General features: G+C 58.3%; 1 protein-coding gene across 12 annotated transcripts in view; it reads left to right on the forward strand.

Moving 5' to 3' along the window:
* Positions 1–18645, forward strand: part of Zmiz1 (zinc finger MIZ-type containing 1) — a 194736-nt gene that overhangs the window by 166038 nt on the left and 10053 nt on the right. For 9 of the 12 annotated variants that reach the window (XM_013156674.3, XM_013156675.3, XM_003473817.5 and 6 more), the window contains 16 exons: positions 1625–1739; positions 2699–2916; positions 3537–3735; positions 4691–4981; positions 6820–7002; positions 7991–8068; positions 8604–8778; positions 8989–9130; positions 10076–10286; positions 11064–11169; positions 11576–11736; positions 12940–13007; positions 13252–13320; positions 13649–13893; positions 14873–15039; positions 17645–17908. In XM_013156674.3, the coding sequence (XP_013012128.1) occupies positions 1625–1739; positions 2699–2916; positions 3537–3735; positions 4691–4981; positions 6820–7002; positions 7991–8068; positions 8604–8778; positions 8989–9130; positions 10076–10286; positions 11064–11169; positions 11576–11736; positions 12940–13007; positions 13252–13320; positions 13649–13893; positions 14873–15039; positions 17645–17908 (2692 nt within the window). The remainder of the gene's footprint in view (positions 1–1624; positions 1740–2698; positions 2917–3536; positions 3736–4690; positions 4982–6819; positions 7003–7990; positions 8069–8603; positions 8779–8988; positions 9131–10075; positions 10287–11063; positions 11170–11575; positions 11737–12939; positions 13008–13251; positions 13321–13648; positions 13894–14872; positions 15040–17644; positions 17909–18645) is intronic. The other 3 variants (XM_063238758.1, XM_013156677.3, XM_013156676.3) reach the window with 2 other exon arrangements.

The raw sequence follows: 18645 nt of genomic DNA on the forward strand, positions 1-18645 counted from the left end.
CTGGAATCCACTGGAACCTGCGGACACAGTGGGCTGAGGCAGGGGCTGTGCTACACAAATGTCCCTGCTCCTGGCGCTTCTGGGCTGGTGGCGATGATCAGATACCAAACAGTTTCCATGGTGGTTGCATGCTGGCACAGAGATCTCAGAGCCAGCTGAGGGGCCCAGGCGGGTATGGTGGTGTGGGGCTGCTTTTGTGCACTGTAGGGCAGAGCAGCTCTCCAAAGAGGTGACCTCTGGGCTGAGGCAGAAAGGAAGTAAGCAGGGCTCGCAGAGGTGGGTCCAAGAAAGAAGTCATCTGGGTGATGACCACAGCCACCCTGCAGGCTGGCCACCACCGCATGACTGACTGGCCTAGCTCCCTCTGCCTGCCCATGACACAGGACCCCACTTCCCTCCCAAAATCCCTGTTTGGGCTCTGTCAGTGTGTGGCCCAGCCTTACCCCAGGCACCCTGCCTCTAGGACTCGATAGCCACAGTGTCTCTGATGGCTACAGTGGCCCCTGCTCCCACTTATCTTCTTGTGTGTAGGGCATCACAGGGCCCCACCTACATCAGGATGCCCTCACCCAGAGGTGGCATAGGAAAGCCAGTGCTGGCTCTTGGTGGTGGGAAACCCTTAGCTCAGTGCTCTGGAGCTGGTACCCAACAGGATATTGCGCTGCACGTGCACCCCACTCCTGTAGGTGCTCAGAAAGTCCATCAAATACTTCCTGTAGGCCTCAGGGCAGGACCTGCTGGAGATGACATTCCTGCTCCTGATGGGGTGTCACCAAGCCAGACAAGCACTGGTGGTCTCGGGAAGGGGAGTGGGGGAGACAGAGCAGTGGTTGGTGGAGAGGAGGCAGGTGTCCGGGGATAGCTGCAAAACGATGGAGCAGGCCATGTGTGGTGGTGCACACCTGTAATTCTAGAACTCAGGAAGCTGAGGCAGGAGGATTGCTTCAAGTTTGAGGCCAGCCTGGGCTACAAATGAGTTCCAGGCCAGCCTGAACTGTATAGTGAAACTGACTCAAAAAAACAAAAAAGAAAGAAAAGAAGATGTGGTCAGTCATTCTGTAGTGTGTTTGGACTTTGCCTGGTAAGCACCAGAAGCCGCTGGAGGACTTGGATTGTGCAGAGGTCTTGGGTGTTTGAGAGGGACTCACTCGGCAGGGAAGAGCACAAGAGATGGGTGGGGGTGGGTTGGCTTGACCCTGTGTTATCAGGGTCAGAAAGAAGGGGGACAGAAAACCCGCATTCCCACCCAGACCATCCAGCTGTGAGCAGGTAAAGGACAGGAACAGCTGGAACTCGGACTGGCCCCCCTGCTTTACTGAGTAAGGATAGAGCCGTCCCCAGGGAAGGCAGTGCCCCTTGGAGGCGGAACATGGTTGGGGATGGGACTCACATTGAGCCCCTGGTCTCACCACTTCCTCCTTGTACGGCCTATGGGCTCTGAGCCAAGATGATGCAGCCATTGGTAGCCCTGTGGGGATGCAGGAGTCAGCCACTTCTGCACACCTGTCACCATGCAGGACTGGTGGCTGGGAGCAGTAGTGGCATGGGGGGCGCCCAGAGGCTTGGAGCCTTCAGAGCCCCACCACCAGCCCCTGACCGTCTCCTCCATCTCCTTCCTCTGCAGTGATGGGTCATTCCCTTATGACTCTGTCCCTTGGCAGCAGAACACCAACCAGCCTCCCGGCTCCCTCTCTGTGGTCACCACGGTTTGGGGAGTGACCAACACATCCCAGAGCCAGGTAAGAGCCAGTTGTGCCCCAGCCACAGCCTCTTCTGGTGAGGGGCACCCCTTGTTCCCTGCTGCCCTCTCATCACTGTCCAGCTGGAAGATCTGCTTTCAGGGAGCCCCTAGCTACAGAGACATGTCCACCCCAGGAAGGGCCACACCCGCCTAGGGAGGGCCACAGCTGGGCCCCTATGGACTGTCCCCTTCCTGGAACCTTCACCAGGGAGTGGCTGTAATCTAACAGGTGACAGGTTTCATCCGTAACCGTGTTGATTCTGGCTGGAGAAGCAGGACAACTTCCTGTATTTTCTGACCTCAGTGCTCCAAAGTTGGGGTCTTTGGTCTGGTTTAAATTTCATCATCATACTGTGACTTAACTTTGTGACAGCCCCCAATGCCTCATTGGTCCAGCTGCCTCCACTCCCTGTTACTCCTTTCCTGTCCTCCACGAGTGCTTCTGACAGAAGGTCTCCCACCTGCCACGTGGCCACCTCACCCATGGGCCACATGGAAGGCTCAGGGCTGATTGCTGCCTTGGAGGGGCCGTTATGTGTCCCCCTGGTCTCAGACTAACGGGGTCTCGGGACCAAGATCTTCTGCCCTGAGAGCAGCAGCTGGGGGCATCTGTGGGGCCACTATCCTACCCAGGGGGAATGGCTCAGTCAGCCCTGCCACCAGGACAACCTCCCTCCCTCTGAGGCTGCCTAGCCCTAGGGACCACACAGGCTGCCCATGACCATTGCTTCTGTCCTCCCCTCATCCTGCATAGGTAGAAGCTCTCAGGCTCCATGCAGCCTGTGTCCTGACCTGCGCCCAGGACCCCCTGCACCCAGGAACAATTCACCCCCCCACCCCGAGTGTCCTCTCTAGTCCTTCTGAGTCAGCATCCTCCCTCCCCTTCTCCATTCTTCCCTTTATCTCCATGCCAGCCTGGGTCCCAGCTTGGCTGACAGCCGCTCTCTCTGCTCACAGGTCCTCGGGAACCCTATGGCCAATGCCAACAACCCTATGAATCCAGGCGGCAACCCCATGGCGTCGGGCATGACCACCAGCAACCCTGGCCTCAACTCCCCGCAGTTCGCTGGGCAGCAGCAGCAGTTCTCAGCCAAGGCCGGCCCAGCGCAGCCCTACATCCAGCAGGGCATGTACGGTCGGCCCAACTACCCCGGCAGCGGGGGCTTCGGGGCCAGGTGAGCAGCCTTGTGCAGGTGGGGTTCCAGGATAAGCCTCAGCTCCCTGCTTCCTGCCTGAGGAGTACGGGCAAGTGCTGCCACGGTCACCTGGGTTGTCCCAGGAGCACTCAGGCTGTTGTAACAGTGCAGGGCCACAGGGATAGATGAGCCACGAGGGTCTCACTCCTCACAGTGACCTTCCCTGCCTTATGTCTTTTTTTGGTACCAGGGATTGAACTCAGGACCTCACGCTTGCCAGGCAGGCACTTATACCGCTGAGCTAGATCCCCAGCCCCCCCTGCCTTGTCTCTTTATCACCTAAAAGACCAGGAGGCTGGGTAGGGGTCACTGGAGAGAGACTGTAGAGGGCTCTGTTGTCCACAGCTGCTTCAGCCTCCTAGGAAAAGTCTTGTGCCCTGCTGGTCTCCGTAGGGAAAGTGGAACAGAGGCTGGAATCCCCCAGCTCTGGAGGAAGAGGCAGGGCAGCCCCAGGAGGAGCTCAGGGGATGTGAGACAGGGCAGATGCAGACAGGCAGAGGTGCCTGCCGCTTGCCTAATAGTCCGAAGGACCCGGCACTGCAGCAGGCTTCTCCCAGGTTGGTAATCAGAGTCTGAAGCCCCCTCCTCCTCTCCCGCAGTTACCCTGGGGGTCCGAACGCGCCCGCAGGCATGGGCATCCCTCCACACACTCGGCCACCCGCGGACTTCACTCAGCCTGCGGCTGCCGCCGCAGCAGCAGCAGTGGCGGCAGCAGCAGCCACAGCCACGGCCACAGCCACAGCTACCGTGGCAGCGCTGCAGGAGACGCAGAACAAGGACATAAACCAGTATGGACCGGTAAGGGTCCCTGTGTCCCAGCCCAGCCTCACCAGGCCCCAGCCTGGGGAGCCACCAGTGTGGGCGCTCAGGGCCGTGTGCAACCGGGAGCCACTAGAATTGGGTGGGATGTTTGGGGGGAGCATGTGGAGACAGGGAGCGTGGTTGGGTGCTTGTGCGCCTCATAGGTCAGTGTCCTGTGTGTCTGTGTACAGGGGTAAGGGTGGGTGTGGCTCCGTGGGTTCCTCCAAGGCTAAAAAGATAGCCTTCTTGCTGGGCATGGTGGTATACACCTGTAATCCCAGCATTCGGGAGCCTGAGGCAGGAGGATCTCTGCAAGTTAGAGGCCAGTCAGGGCTATATAGTGAGTTCAAAGCCAGCCTCAGAGTGAGACCCTGCCCTCCCCACACCAAAAAAAAAAAAAAAAGTAAAATGAAGGCCATTACCACATATGTGGAATCTGCCCAGACCCCCAGTGCAGCTCCCCTGACAGAAGGGTGGGGTGGGCTGTGCAGACAAGGGAAAGCCCCGTAGCCGTGCAGAACAAGGGGCACGGGGGCAATGGCCCAGGTAGGCAGAAGGGTAAGGACTGGGCACAGGGTGTCTCTGTTGGCTGACGACAAGGGCAGGGCCAGGGCTCCAGAGAAAGCGGCTTCAGCCTCCATCCTCATCCGCCTCCACCCTCCAGTGTCCTTCCTCACCCCTCACCCCTTCCTGTCCCCTGCCTGCCACCCTGGAGATGCTGCTTGTGCATTGGAGTGACTGCACCTCACCCACCCTAACAACCCTAGCTGCATCTTTCCCGTGTGGCCAGCGGAGGGCAGCAGCGAGCCCAAGAGCATGGAGGACCTGGTCCCTCCTGCAGCCACAGGGGAAAGTGCCCTCTCCCCTCCCCTCAAGCCCCCACCCTTCCCTCCCTGCACTTTCAATGCATGTGGCATTTTATTCTTTTTTTTTTCTTCTTCTCCCGTTGAAGGTCTGTTCCTCTTTCCAGATGGGTCCCACCCAGGCGTATAACAGCCAATTCATCAACCAGCCCGGGCCGCGAGGGCCCGCCTCCATGGGGGGCAGCATGAACCCCGCCAACATGGCGGCTGGCATGACGCCCTCGGGGATGAGCGGCCCTCCTATGGGCATGAACCAGCCCCGGCCGCCTAGCATCAGCCCCTTTGGCACTCATGGGCAGCGGATGCCCCAGCAGACGTACCCGGGCCCCCGGCCCCAGTCCCTTCCTATCCAGAGCATAAAGAGGCCATACCCGGGAGAGGTGAGTTCGAGAGGCAGGCGTGGAGGGTGGGCTTGAGACCCAAACTGGGCAGCCTGGAGTGCCCCCTGGAACACCTGGATCAGAAGGCCAGGCCTAGCAAGAGTAGGGGCTGAAGTCAGGTTTGGTGGCAAACACCTGTAACCCTAGCCTTCAGGGAGGCTTGAATAAGGAGGATCGCAGGTTCGAGCCCAGGCTCAGCAAGCTAGGGAGACCCTGCTTCAGCATTTAAAGAGGACAGGAGATGTTGCTCAGTGCGAAGGTCCTGAGTGCAATCACAGTACTGCAAAAATAAGTAAATAAGTGAGAAAGAATAGGAGCTGAGGTTGGCCTGTGAATAAAGTGTAGGGGTGTCAGGGAGGGGCGGAACCGGCAGCATGGGCCCTGAGGCCCATCCCCCTTTCTGTTTTGTTGGGCGCAGCGCCATCTGCAGGACCCACTTGGAGTGCAGCCCAGCAGGTTTTAGGGAACTCAGCATGAGGTTAGAGGAGAGCATGATTGTCACCTGGCCTCCAGTGCAGTCAGAAAACACGCGGGCAGTGACTGGCCCATTTGATGCCCAAGAAAAGGACCCAGAATCCTGACCTAGTAGCACCCCCTTGGGAAGCCTGCGTGGTCTGCTCACCCGGCCCTCTGCCCCCACACATTCCTGTAGGTTGCTTCCTCTGTCTGCTCTCACTGCTTGGGCTTGCAGTGAGTTTCCATCCCAAAGAAGGAAGAGCCCTGAACATCCATTCAGGTCCTACCAAGCACCCCTGGAGCACGCTGGGTGGGCGCCAGCTGATGGAGATGGCCTATGTCCAGGAGGGGAGAGCCTCGAGTGGGATTAAAACACCAGGAGGCTGGGTCAGCTGCTGGTCCTGGCCCTCATTATCACCAGTTAAAGGAGGGATCAGAGAAGGACCAGGGCCACCTCCGGAGGTCCATATAGTGACCTCGAGCAGCTGTTTCATTCTCAGTGCATGGCCCTACATGGCTCCTGGGCCCTCTTCCAAGACCCCCAGGGGTCCCACTACCTGCTCTGGGGACGCATCTGTAAGCCCAGCCTTGGAGCTGCCAGCCCCAAGGAAGGTGATCTCATTGGAGACCAAAGCAGAGTCCCCAAGCTGTCAGCTCTGCACCCACATGCGTGCCCCTCCCCCATATGCCCCAGAGAGCACCCTGACGGCTGTTTTCACCAAAGGGCTCATGAGCATGGCTTCCCCCCAGCTGTGTCATGCCTCTCCTGGGCGTGGTGCCAGATGCTCCCTCTCTGGAGGACTAGAGATGCTTACAGAGGGTCAGCAACAGAGAAGAAACCACTGACGCCATGGCACATCACATCCCCCTGTCTGGGACTCAGGTGGCCCTAAGCCACCTGACTCATTTCTAGCCAGAGAACATGGCCAAGGTGGCACTGTTTGTCTTGTCCCTTTGCCAGCGACTTCTCTGGGCCTCTGCATGGGTGGCAGGTTGCCAGTGGCCAGGAGCTGAGTGCTGGGCCTGTGTTCTGTTCAGTGTGGGGTTCAGGGATGGTGCCCCCACCCAGAACCGGCCTCAGTATGTAGGTATCCCCTCCCTGGCAGTGCATCCTTCAGCCTGTGTGTCTCTGTCACTCTGGGAAACAGCCCTGAGGCAGTCAGAAGGGCACAAAGGAGACGCTAGCACTGTGCCTCTTCCACGTGACCTGACTGAGATGCTCTAAAGGTGTCACGAAGTTCCCAGAATGTCACTTCCCTGGATGTCACAGCAGGCAGGATCCTGGACGTCCCTGTGCACACAGGGAGGGTGTTTTGGGATCAGAAACAACAGGTCAACTCTGTGACATGACCACCTTTCCCCTGTCCTTTCTGCCATCACAGCCCAACTATGGAAACCAGCAATATGGACCAAACAGCCAGTTCCCCACCCAGCCAGGCCAGTACCCCACCCCAAACCCCCCGAGGCCACTTACCTCTCCAAACTACCCGGGGCAACGGATGCCGAGCCAACCCAGCACTGGGCAGTACCCGCCCCCCACGGTCAATATGGGGCAGTATTACAAGGTGAGTCCACCCTCAGGGCTGCCCCTGGCCTCCTACCACTCACATGGTCAACCTCATCCTACCTGTGGTCTCTGGTGACACCAAGGGCCAGGAGAAGATGTCTGATTTTCCCCTGTGTGCTCAGGTCTAAGTGGCCAGGAAGTCAGCCTGGCTGTTCTTAGTTCCTAGTCTCATGGGGCTTAGAGAATGGTTTCCCTTCTCTTTACCCAAGATAACAATTAAGGACACACTTTGTTAAAGAAAAGGCGTATACCCTCCGAGTCTGCGCTCTGTCCTGCAAGAGAGCTGACATAGAACACTTCTCACGCAGCTGCAACCATGAACCGGCTTTGTTTTGTGTTTCACCTAAACCTGAATTCACATGTGTGGCACTGATAGTGACAGTGTCCCTGTCTCCTTCCCTTTCAGTACTACCTAGTGTTCTATGGAGATCGCAGCCTTCTGCAGGACATTTGAATTGTTCCTGATTTTTCACTTTTGAGCTAATACTTTGAGAAATATCTTCTGGCCTTTTCCTGCAGGTTTATTATAAAACCTACTCTCAGGAGTAAAGAAGGAGCTAGGCACGATGGCGCACATTTGTAACCCCAGCACTTGGGAGGCTGAGGGAGAAGGGTCCCTGCAGATTCAAGGCCAGGGCTATGTTGTTTAAGGCTAGCCTAAACTACGCAGCAAGACTCTGTCTCAAAAAAAATAAAAGCACAAAATACAAAGAGCAGTGAAGATGTTTTGTTATTTTACCTTACTTGCCAAAGACCCCACCAGCCTGCACGACCATCTGCTGCCAGGTGGCTTCATCAGTTTTGCCCGGGTGTCAGCACACTGGGGTTGCCAGTTCTTTTCGCCAAAGTAGTCACTGTGGACAGAGGCACAAGGGCAGCCCTCCACGTCCCACCCCAGCCCTGTGTCCAGTGGATGTCAGCATGGGGGGAATCAGGCTGCGGGGCCCTCTGCATGCCCCCCAGCTCCGTCTGTCTTGTCTTAACAGCCAGAACAGTTTAACGGACAGAACAGCACCTTCTCGGGAAGCAGCTACAGCAACTACAGCCAGGGCAGTGTCAACAGGGTATGTCCCTCGCCGTGTCTGTCACCAGGAGTCCCACCCTTGGGCCTCTTGGTTCCTGTCCCAGCCTCTTTGGAATATCCACAGATGGGTGCTCTCCCTGCCTAGCCACTCTGGGGCTCTGCGGGGTGGTGAACTGAGGAAAGTGTGAGCAGAGGCCTGAGAGAGAAGAGGGGCTCCTGGGAGTAGGGATGCTGTGGGGGGTTGAGGGACATAGCCTTTGGCCATGGTGTGGGGAACCTGTCTGACTTGTCCCCACTCTCCCATGGAGTTCAGGCAAGTCCTCCACAACACCGAGCCTCAGTGTCCCTATCTGTCAAATGGGCCTGGAAGTCTGCATCTTTCCAAGGCTGCAGCGTGCACCCAGATAAGGATGGGGTTCCTCGCTGGGCCAGCTGGCCTCCAAGGGGGAGCAGAGGCCTGCAGAAGAGATCAAATTCCCCCTGGAGAGGGCGGGCTGCACATTCATAGCCATACCTAGTCATACCCTCCTCCACCCGTGACCTCCTAACTTATTTGTGGTTTCTCTTCCTTCCAGCCTCCCAGGCCGGTTCCTGTGGCCAATTACCCCCACTCGCCTGTTCCAGGGAACCCCACGCCTCCCATGACCCCTGGGAGCAACATCCCTCCCTACCTGTCCCCCAGCCAAGATGTCAAACCACCCTTCCCACCTGACATCAAGCCAAATATGAGTGCTCTGCCCCCACCCCCAGGTAAGGGTTAGGGTTAGGGAGCTGGGGCTTGGAAGCTGGGCTCCGTGGCAAGGGGGTGGCAAAAAATAGGTCAGGGGGACCTGACAGGAGGAAGCAGTGGCAGAGGAGAGGTGCCTGGTCAGGGCATGGCTCGCATGTCTGTGTCCCCCTGAGCACGTGCCCAGGGCGGCACAGCCAATGGCTTGTGGCTCACCCATGCCCTGTCCCCAGCCAACCACAACGATGAGCTGCGGCTCACGTTCCCCGTGCGGGACGGCGTGGTGCTGGAGCCCTTCCGCCTGGAGCACAACCTGGCCGTCAGCAACCACGTGTTCCACCTGCGGCCCACCGTGCACCAGACGCTGATGTGGAGGTGAGTGTGGTGGGGCCGCCGGGGCTCACTTACCTGCCCTGGGGATGCCCTGTAAATCCACAGGCACACAGAGGGACTGAGGCCAAGACAGTATGTCCCCAAGATGGGTGTCCGCCGTCATGCAGCCCAGTCCTGCGTTGCTGGGGACTTCCCGGAGGACCAGGTGCCAGCTCGGCTGCAAGGCTGAGAAGGAGGGCACCCATCCCAGGAGGGGTCCTGAGCTGGCGAGAGGGAAAAGCGGCAAAGAATTTGAACATGGCTCTTGTGGCCATAGCTACAGTGTAGACAGGAGGCTGGCAGGGGCGGTGGTGCTGGGCCAGCGGGCATGGCCGCCTGTGCTCTTGGGGCTGGGAAGTGACAAACAGGAAGCTGAGGCTAGGCAAGGAATCACAGGTATGGTTCTCTCAGCTGCCACACAAAGGGCTGAGGCGCAGCCTGGGGTCTTGGAAGCCAGCACCAACCTGTGGTGTCTTGTCTGCTGAGTCTTTTGTCCTTGAGCAAGGTTCCCTGACATTGTCACCCCTGCCCAGAACTAGAGTCCCCCCAGCTGCCCAGTGAGCACCCTGAGGGCTGGAGTTGCTGTCTGCTCTGTCACAGGCTTACACCCTTGAGCCCGCTGCCGTAGGGTGCCAGGGACTCAGAACTGGGAAGGTGTTCAAGACATGGGCACAGCACAGAACCAGGCTAGGGTGCTGCTAGCGCACACGTCTTAGAGGAGAGGCCGCTACCACTGTGGTTTAGTTGCCAAACAGAGTCCATTGTTTTGTCCCTCTGTCTCTGTCCCCGGGAGCAGTCACCCAGGTAGTGGGGATACAGGGAGGTTACAGCCACAACCAGAGCTGTGGTGGGGTGTTGAGAAGATGAAGCAGGGGTAAGGCAGTGGTGCACAGGTGTGAGGGGCTCCCCAGCCGAGCTGAGCCCCGTCCTGCACCACCCCCCTCCCAGGTCTGACCTAGAGCTGCAGTTCAAATGCTACCACCACGAGGACAGGCAGATGAACACCAACTGGCCGGCCTCGGTGCAGGTCAGCGTCAACGCCACGCCTCTCACCATCGAGCGAGGGGACAATAAGACCTCGCACAAGCCGCTGCACCTTAAGCATGTGTGCCAGCCGGGCCGCAACACCATCCAGATCACAGTCACTGCCTGCTGCTGTGTGAGTATGGCAGTCCCAGGGCTGGGACACGTGCAAGGCCCTCAGGTCACAGGATCCTCGCCTCCCCATCCACAGCCATAGCCTAGGTTGCTATCCCTCATCTCTCAGGTCCCACCCTCAGTAGCCTCCCGCATCTTTCATTGGCGGAACACTCTGTCCTTCAAAGCTGCCTGTGATTTTCGTATTCTAACCACATGTTCCCCCCAGACCCACCTCTGGTAGCCAAGTGCTTTTGCCCTTTGTCCCCCAGCCCTGTTGTCCTAGAAGTATGTGCACACACATCTGTGTGTGTGTGCATCCCTTCCACCCAGGACTCTGGTCTTGGGCAGTTGATCTGGTCCCTGGAGATCAGCTGCTGGCACACTGATCTTCCCTGGGGAACTTGTGTGGGAATGAATTGCATGGCCCAGGATAAGGAAGTGTTCTCCACTGAGACCACGATAACAGAAGTCACCAGAACAGGAGTGTCGTTCAAGGCTGTGCAGCCAGCTTGGTAGATGGGGTACAATGCTGGAAGGCTTCTTGGAGGAAGGGTGGCAGGGATGCACCATTCCCTGGGAAGGCTGAAGATGTGGGACAGATACAGTGGCAGGGGAGGAGGAGGAGTCTGCTGGGCTCCAGTCCTATCACTGAGTCTTCCCTGGCCTCATCCAGGTGTTTCTGTGTCAGAGTCTACTTGTCATCTTGCCAGGATCCCCACCTTCTAAGGCTCCCTCTCCCAGCCGTGGGGCAGGTGGCATAGCGGGCGGGGATGAGCATAGTCTCTGTCTCCCGCAGTCGCACCTGTTTGTGCTGCAGCTGGTGCACAGGCCCTCCGTGCGCTCGGTGCTGCAGGGCCTGCTGAAGAAGCGCCTCCTGCCGGCCGAGCACTGCATCACAAAAAGTGAGTGAGTGTGCGGGAAGCCAGAGATGACACACCCTATGCGCCACGCTTGTCCGCCACTCCGATTCAGCCTCTGTGGGTCGCTCCCTGCACCCTAAATCCCACCAGGGCAGTTGACCTGTTCCTATTCCCACACCAGCACCTTTGAGAGCAAAAGCCAAAGAGGGGGCTTTTCGCTGACCCAGTAAATCAGAGAAGTGCCAGGCTGGGCTTCTGCCAGCTTTGCAGAATCCCCGGTTCCTAGCAGAGACGAGGGCTGTTTTGCAAAGCTGTGACGCCCCCTGCTCGTCTTGCTAGCTCCACGCTTGGGGGAGGGGAGCCGAGGCTTGCCCAGGAGCATGCGCAGTGCAGATCACCCCTCAGGATTGCCCCTCCCTCCTCACCTGCCTGTGCCCCGCCCCCTCAGTCAAGCGGAACTTCAGCAGCGTGGCTGCCTCGTCGGGCAACACAACCCTGAATGGGGAGGACGGTGTGGAGCAGACGGCCATCAAGGTGTCCCTGAAGTGTCCCATCACATTCCGGCGCATTCAACTGCCTGCTCGAGGCCACGATTGCAAGCATGTCCAGGTGAGGGGAGTAGGACCAGCCTCCTGGAGTCTGGTAGGGATGGCAGGGGTGGAATCTGTCTTCTGCTGTACTGCATGTGGTCAGCAGCTGATGTCACTGCTACTGTCATTTATCTTCATATCAGGGCTGGGGTCCTTACTCTGGCAGATGGCAGGTGCCAGCTGGACATCCCACCCAGCTCTTACAGCAGGGTTCAGGACCAGAGTTTGCTGCTGAGTCTGGGGCTTTGCCCTCCCCAGACCAGGCTATGGAAGAAGTGACGGTCACGTTCTCAAAGTTGTGATGAAACACAGAAAAATATACATAACCCAAGATGGGAGAGTTATTGTGTGGGTCTGCTCAGGAAAGTCTTCAAAAAAGGGGGTGCAAGGAACCAAAGTGCGAGCGTGCAGGGTAGCCCTCGACTGTCACCCTCAGCCCCTCCAAGGAGAAAGTTGGTCCTGGGCCTCCCCTGCTCAGAGAGACTGCACTTCAAGTGATGGGTGGTTCAGTCCCTGACACAGATAAATGAGCTTGACCAGATTGTCCATGGTGTCTTGGCTGGGCAGGGGCTGGCCAGAGTCCATACTGCCAGTGAGAGAGGCCATCATAGGACAAAACTGAGAAGCAGCTGGGAGGACTTGGACACGGGATTGTGTGGCGCACGGACGGTGTACTGAGAGATGCTGGGAATGTGGCTGGCTCCTGTGTGAGCCGCGGAGTGGGTGGCGTAGCCTTTTGTCTCAGTTTCTCATCCCTGGAACACAGAACCTGATACCAACAACTTAAAGGAGGAGAGGTTTATTTGGACTCACGTTTCAGGAGTTTCTGCACATGGTCAGCAGGCTTAGACACAGAAACGGCACACACAGAGCGTGGTGGAGGGAAAGCTGCTCACACCAAGGTGGCCAGGAAACAAACAGAAGGGAGGAAGGAGCTGGAGAGGGAGATACTGAAGGCCCTTCTGCCCCCCCCCCCCAGCCCGGGACCTGGCTCTTCTGATCAGACCCCACCTCCTGACATAAGTCAGCTGTCAGGCCCTGTGATGCAGTCGCCTTCCAGAAGCTCATGGAGCTTTGGGGGGACATTTTAGATCTAAACCTCCTTTGCTTTGCCCTCTGTCCGTCTTCTTCTTGTCTGGCTGGAAAATCTTCCCTCGAGGTGTGGTGAGGCAGTTTCTGCAGGTGTGATCTCATCTGTCTTCTCTGTCTCTGGCCTCTGTAGTGCTTTGACCTGGAGTCGTACTTGCAGCTGAATTGCGAGAGAGGGACCTGGAGGTGTCCTGTGTGCAAGTGAGTAGCGTCTCTGCTCGGGGCTCTGCCGCCTGCCTTTCCTCTAGGCCTGCCCTTGGGCCTCCGCCTGCCCTAAAACCAAAACCAAGCTGAAGACCTGGCTCAGGTTCCAGGAGCTCTGGGTGACCCCATCATGTGGCTGTCACCAGCATCAGAGTGGGCTCTCCCGGGCCCAGATGGGAGGGTGGGCTGTGCTCCACCTCGTCTCTTCCAGGAACTAAATCCAAACCTTCTCTCTTTCCAGTAAAACTGCTCTGCTCGAGGGCCTGGAGGTGGATCAGTACATGTGGGGGATCCTGAACGCCATCCAACAGTAAGTGGGACCCCTGCTGGATTGGAGGGGAGAGGGAAGAATATAGCAGCTCTGACCACTTCCTGGCTGGATTGCAGACCCTTCCCACACCTCTCACCACCTCTCACTGCACCTCAGGAGCTCTGGATCTGAGGGCAGTGAGCATCCAGCTGGGGCAGGACTCAACTACCCAGGATACCAACGGTGCCCAGAACAGCCCTGGGCTTTCCCAGCTGCTAGCCTCTGTGCTGGGCATGGTGTGATGACATAGGCCAGGGGCCTGGCGTGGGCTTCTGTCTCCAAAGCCCGGCACCCCAGGACCTCAGTCCTGCCCTTGTTCTTCCCCCAGCTCCGAGTTTGAAGAGGTCACCATTGACCCCACATGCAGCTGGCGGCCGGTGCCCATCAAATCAGATCTGCACATCAAGGACGATCCTGACGGCATCCCCTCCAAGCGGTTCAAAACCATGAGCCCCAGCCAGATGATCATGCCCAACGTCATGGAGATGATCGCTGCCCTGGGCCCAGGCCCATCGCCATACCCGCTCCCACCTCCCCCTGGGGGCACCAACTCCAGTGACTACGGCAGCCAAGGTGGGTGATGGAGGGAGGCAGCGGCAGCCCTGAGTCCAGCAGGGCACAAGGTTTCTGTGCTGAGTGATCTAGAGGATAAGGAGGCCGCATGTCTTTGTGTAGGATTTCCAGTCAGCAAAATCGTAGTCACAATACCCTTGAACAGATTTTTTACATTTTTCCAAAGGGATGAGGGAGTGTGTAGTTCAGTTTGCAAAGGCTCTGGGGGGAAAAGAGTGAGGGGAATGGAGAGACAGAGGGGCACACACACACCTAGAAACAACCCTTGAGTCTCTAGACCTGCGGTGACAGCAGCCCATGCTAGGAGCTTCAGAACCTGCTCTACTAGCTGAGATAGTCCCCACCCCTCCAGGCTCACCTGTGTTTTTCCATGACACCTTTATTGTCCCTGTCACTCTAACTCTCATACCCTGCCAGGGCCTGAGTCCAGCACCAGGGGCCCAACCTTGGCCACCCAGGTCACCATCTTTGACTCCTTCTAGAGCTTTCTGCTGGTCACGCCAAGCTTCCTAAATAATGTCCCATCTGACACCAAGGGCGGCACCTCCCCACCGAGGCCCTGTTCTTATGTCCCCCGGGCTTCTCCTGGATAAGCAGAATCTTGTCATTGCTGTGTAATAGAGGGCAGTGACTGGAGAGGCTGGACAGCTGTCCCCTATCTGGGTCATTTTGCCCCTGATGCCACTTTCTCTCTAGACTTAGCAGCAGACCCTGTGGGCTTGAGCTCAGGGGAACAGGAGCTCAGAGGAAGGGCCCAGCAGCTCCCATCCAGGTGCCTGTGTGGGTCTTGCTCTGTGTTCTTCGGCCCCGAGAGAGCTGGCAGTCCCCCCCACACTCTGCTCCTCCTCAGCAGCGAACAATCCACAGGCTAAAGCCTCCAGAGAAAAAGGACCCGGCTTTGAACTTTGTACCCTCTGTCTCTTAGAAGTGGACACTTGCCCTCTGGGTGACCATTGTTCCCATCTTGTTCCTTCCCCAGGCAACAACTACCAGGGCCATGGCAACTTCGACTTCCCCCATGGGAACCCCGGTGGGACGTCCATGAATGACTTCATGCACGGGCCCCCCCAGCTCTCTCACCCCCCAGACATGCCCAACACCATGGCTGCCCTCGAGAAGCCCCTCAGTCACCCCATGCAGGAAACTGTGAGTACCACCTCCCTCCACCCCCATTCCCCACTCTCCCTCTTGGCCCCAGACTCTGTCCAGGGCTTCCTCGGGCAGAGGACTCCCTCAGGACACTTCTGATGTGATAGCCCTGTTCCCTTCCCAGCAGAGGGAAAGACCTAAGAATTGGGTCTGGGAGTCGGAAGTGAGTAAGAAATCTGATGTAACCTGTGAGCGTCCATGAACTTGGCTCTTTTATGTAGGACTTTGGATTCTCCAGAGCTGGAGGGAGCTTCAGGCTCCTCCTCATACACACAAACAGACATGGTTCACGACCCCTGTGCCTCACTGCCATCTCTCTGCCTCACTCACACACTGTTACACTGATGCACAGGATTCCAGGCGTGTAGGACTTTGTCCCACGCCAGGGTGGCCCCAGCAGCTGTAGCACTTGCTGGCTATATACTCAAGTCCCCGCCCGTTAGCACTGGTTGGACACTTCCTGTTTATCCAGTGTTTTCAGAGGCATGCCCTGGGTTCATTTGTGCCAGGTGTGAGCAAGACAGAGGCCTTGTGCTCACAGGATACCACCTCTGGAGGGTTGTGGGTAGAAAGCGAACAATTAAAGAGTTTTGGGCAACTGAGGCCCAAGAGCTAAAATGGCTTATCAGAGGCCTCAGTCATTCTGGTCTCTAACTTCTGGGGCAGGGGCAGTTGCTGAAGACTGTGCCAGCTAGAGAGAGGGACCACAGCCTACAGCAGGACCAAGGGGCCTGAGTGGGAAGAATCACGCCAGCTCTCACACCTCCTGTTGTGTGGCAGGAAAGAAAGGAACCCTGACCTCCCCTGATTCTCAGTGAGCTCCGTGGAGCGTTCACCTGCTGGAATGGGGGCTTCTCCTTCCTCAGTGCTGGTCCCTGGAACCTCGGCACTGCACATCCAGGAACCATGCATGTGCATACAACACACATCCCCAAGCCCTCACGGACCCTAACCCCGGGAGGTGGCATGGGAAGGTCCTCTGCTTCCCTTCTTAACCAGGCTTTTTTCCTCCTGCTGCCAGGGCTGTGTGCAGGGGACCTGGGGCTGTGGGTTGATGTTCCCCACTGCGCCCCATCCTTCCTCTCACTAGAGGGCAGCCAGACGGAGAAGTACAGCTGTGCTGGGTGGGGTGGGGCAGTCAGTCAAGCACATAGGTGGGAAGAGTCCCCATGCACATCTGGACTGGCCGGAAGGCACCAGCCAGGGTTTCATTGATGAGCTTCCCCCTCCAAGCCCAGAGAGGTTCCGGGGTTGAGGGAACGGCTGTGTCGTAAGGCCAGGTACTGTCTGGCCTGAGCTGGGCACTATGAGGCATCCGCAGGGTGGGAAGGATGTCCACAGGTATGAGTGGGAGTTGGCAGCCAGGTGGCCTCACCTCCTCCCCCAGCCTCTTCCTGCTTCTCTCCTCACATAGCGCCCCCGACCCAGCCCCATGGTTGTATGACCTCCCTGATTATTGAGGCCTGGGCTGTGGGCAGAGGCCAACTCACAGAGGGCCTGGGGAGCTGCGTACAGCAAAAAGGAAGAGGAGCTGGGGTGATGTGGCTGCTGGGCTTGCAAACTCATGAAAGAGGACCTCGAAAATGTCTTCTGTGCGGTCAGACAATGGGGCCAGGCTGAGGGGACCAGAAACCTGGCAGAGGGCAGTTGGGGCTGAGTCCCTGTCTGACTGCTGAGTGAGGGCTTGCAGATGTCATGTGCACCCCAGAAAGAACTCACTGGGGACAGCAGCAGCCAAAAATGGGAGCACAGTCACATCTCCCCACCCTTCACCGCCTGCCCGCGCCACAGAGTGTCTAGTTGGTTTGCTACAGGGACGGGACACCACCAGTCCATCAGGGCGCCCCCTTGTGCCCATCATGAGAAAGGGCCACCGTGTCCTGAGATGGCCTGGTCACCCAGTTCCTCCCTGTCCCTTTGATATTAGCCAAGTCCCCTCCTGGGCGACCGGCCAGGGTTTAGGTCTTGGTGCTCAGCCTCAACCCCTGCCCAGGGCCACCCGGGGGCACAGTCCCTGTCCCGAGCTGCATGCCTGCCCTGTGCTATGTGTCTACGTCTGCTCTGTGCTGCCCCAGCCCTCAGGGGCCTGCACTGCCCTGCCAGCAGCACCCACCGCCTCACCAAGCCCGGAACATGCCCATTCGGCTTCTCCATCTGCCCTCGCTGTTGTTTGTCGTGGTGACGGTGTCGAGATGGGGAGCAGAGGCAGCACCCATCTCTAAGCCCTTCCTGCTCCAAGGGGCCTGAGCAGCCTGTGATCCACCTCCCTCTCCAGGGCTTCCCTGATCAGCAGCAGTTTGTGGAGAGGACAGATTTCTGTTTTTCTGCCAAAAAAACCACCCCGGATGTGGTGGCACACACCTGTAATCCCAGCCTCAGGAGGCTGAGGCAGGATCTGGCCTACGTAGTCAGTTCAAGACCAGCCTATAAACATAGGGAGATCCTGTCTCCAAAAAACACCATAACCGCCATTCAGCTCAAGGGGTGGCTTTGTTTTGGGGTTCGTGATCTCCCCGGTTTGTTGGTTTTCATTTTCTCCAGGCATCTCGTCGCTGTACCTCGTCACCTCACCTCTCTTCTCTCCTGCTCTCTCCTCCTCCAGATGCCCCACGCTGGCAGTTCTGACCAGCCCCATCCCTCCATACAACAAGGTTTGCACGTACCACACCCCAGCAGCCAGTCAGGGCCTCCATTACATCACAGTGGGGCTCCTCCTCCTCCTCCTCCTTCCCAGCCTCCCCGGCAGCCGCCACAGGCCGCTCCCAGCAACCATCCACACAGCGACCTGACCTTTAACCCCTCCTCAGCCTTAGAGGGTCAGGCCGGAGCGCAGGGAGCATCCGACATGCCGGAGCCTTCGCTGGATGTAAGTTGGGGTCATACCGTGTGCCTTGGCCTGGGGCCGGGCCTGGCAGCAGGACCAGCCCGAGAGAAGGGGGGATGTTGAGGGCATGACACCCCGGTGGGAAAGCTGGGTGGGTGGTGGGTGAGCCCCAACCAGCCTCCCCTGTGTCCAGCACCAGGAAGCCCCGCAGGTCCCATGGCCACAGTCCTGTTCCCAGCCCTGCCCCTTCCACCCAGGCCCTGCAGGGTCCTCTGGGGCCTGGGAGGCAGTCCGGAGGGTCCCTTTCCTCTTTCCAGCCCCATCCTCACCCTGCCCCATGCTGAGCTTGCTGTCTTTGTGTCTGCCCCTCTCCGGCCCTTGGCCGGAGCGGCACTGGGCAAGACAGGGCCCCACTGTCTTGCCAGTCATGTCCGTCTGCAGTGTTGTGTCCTCGTGTTGTCCATTCCCTGCTTCCGCTTGCTCCATCGCTCCCCCAAAGCAGCCCCTGTGTGGGGTGACCGGCGGGGGTGGGGCAGTGGGACTGGCTTCAGGTCACAGCCTGGCTGGGAGCAGCTGACTCCTGGGCAACTCCCTCCTCCAGGCTTTACTGGTCAGGAAGGTGGGGGGCATGGAATGAATGGTTGGGGCTGGGCAGCTGGACAGGGCTGGCTGGGAGGGGACAGGATACCACTGGGGGCTGAGCTCTGTTGCTCATGCCCTTCCCCTCCTGGTCCTGCTCTGTCAGAGGGCTTGGTGGCATTAGCCATCGTGCTAACTCT

Source organism: Cavia porcellus, unplaced genomic scaffold (assembly GCF_034190915.1).
Source record: "Cavia porcellus strain 051 isolate PalLab524CR breed Dunkin Hartley unplaced genomic scaffold, mCavPor4.1 scaffold_28, whole genome shotgun sequence".
Lineage (NCBI taxonomy): Eukaryota > Metazoa > Chordata > Mammalia > Rodentia > Caviidae > Cavia > Cavia porcellus.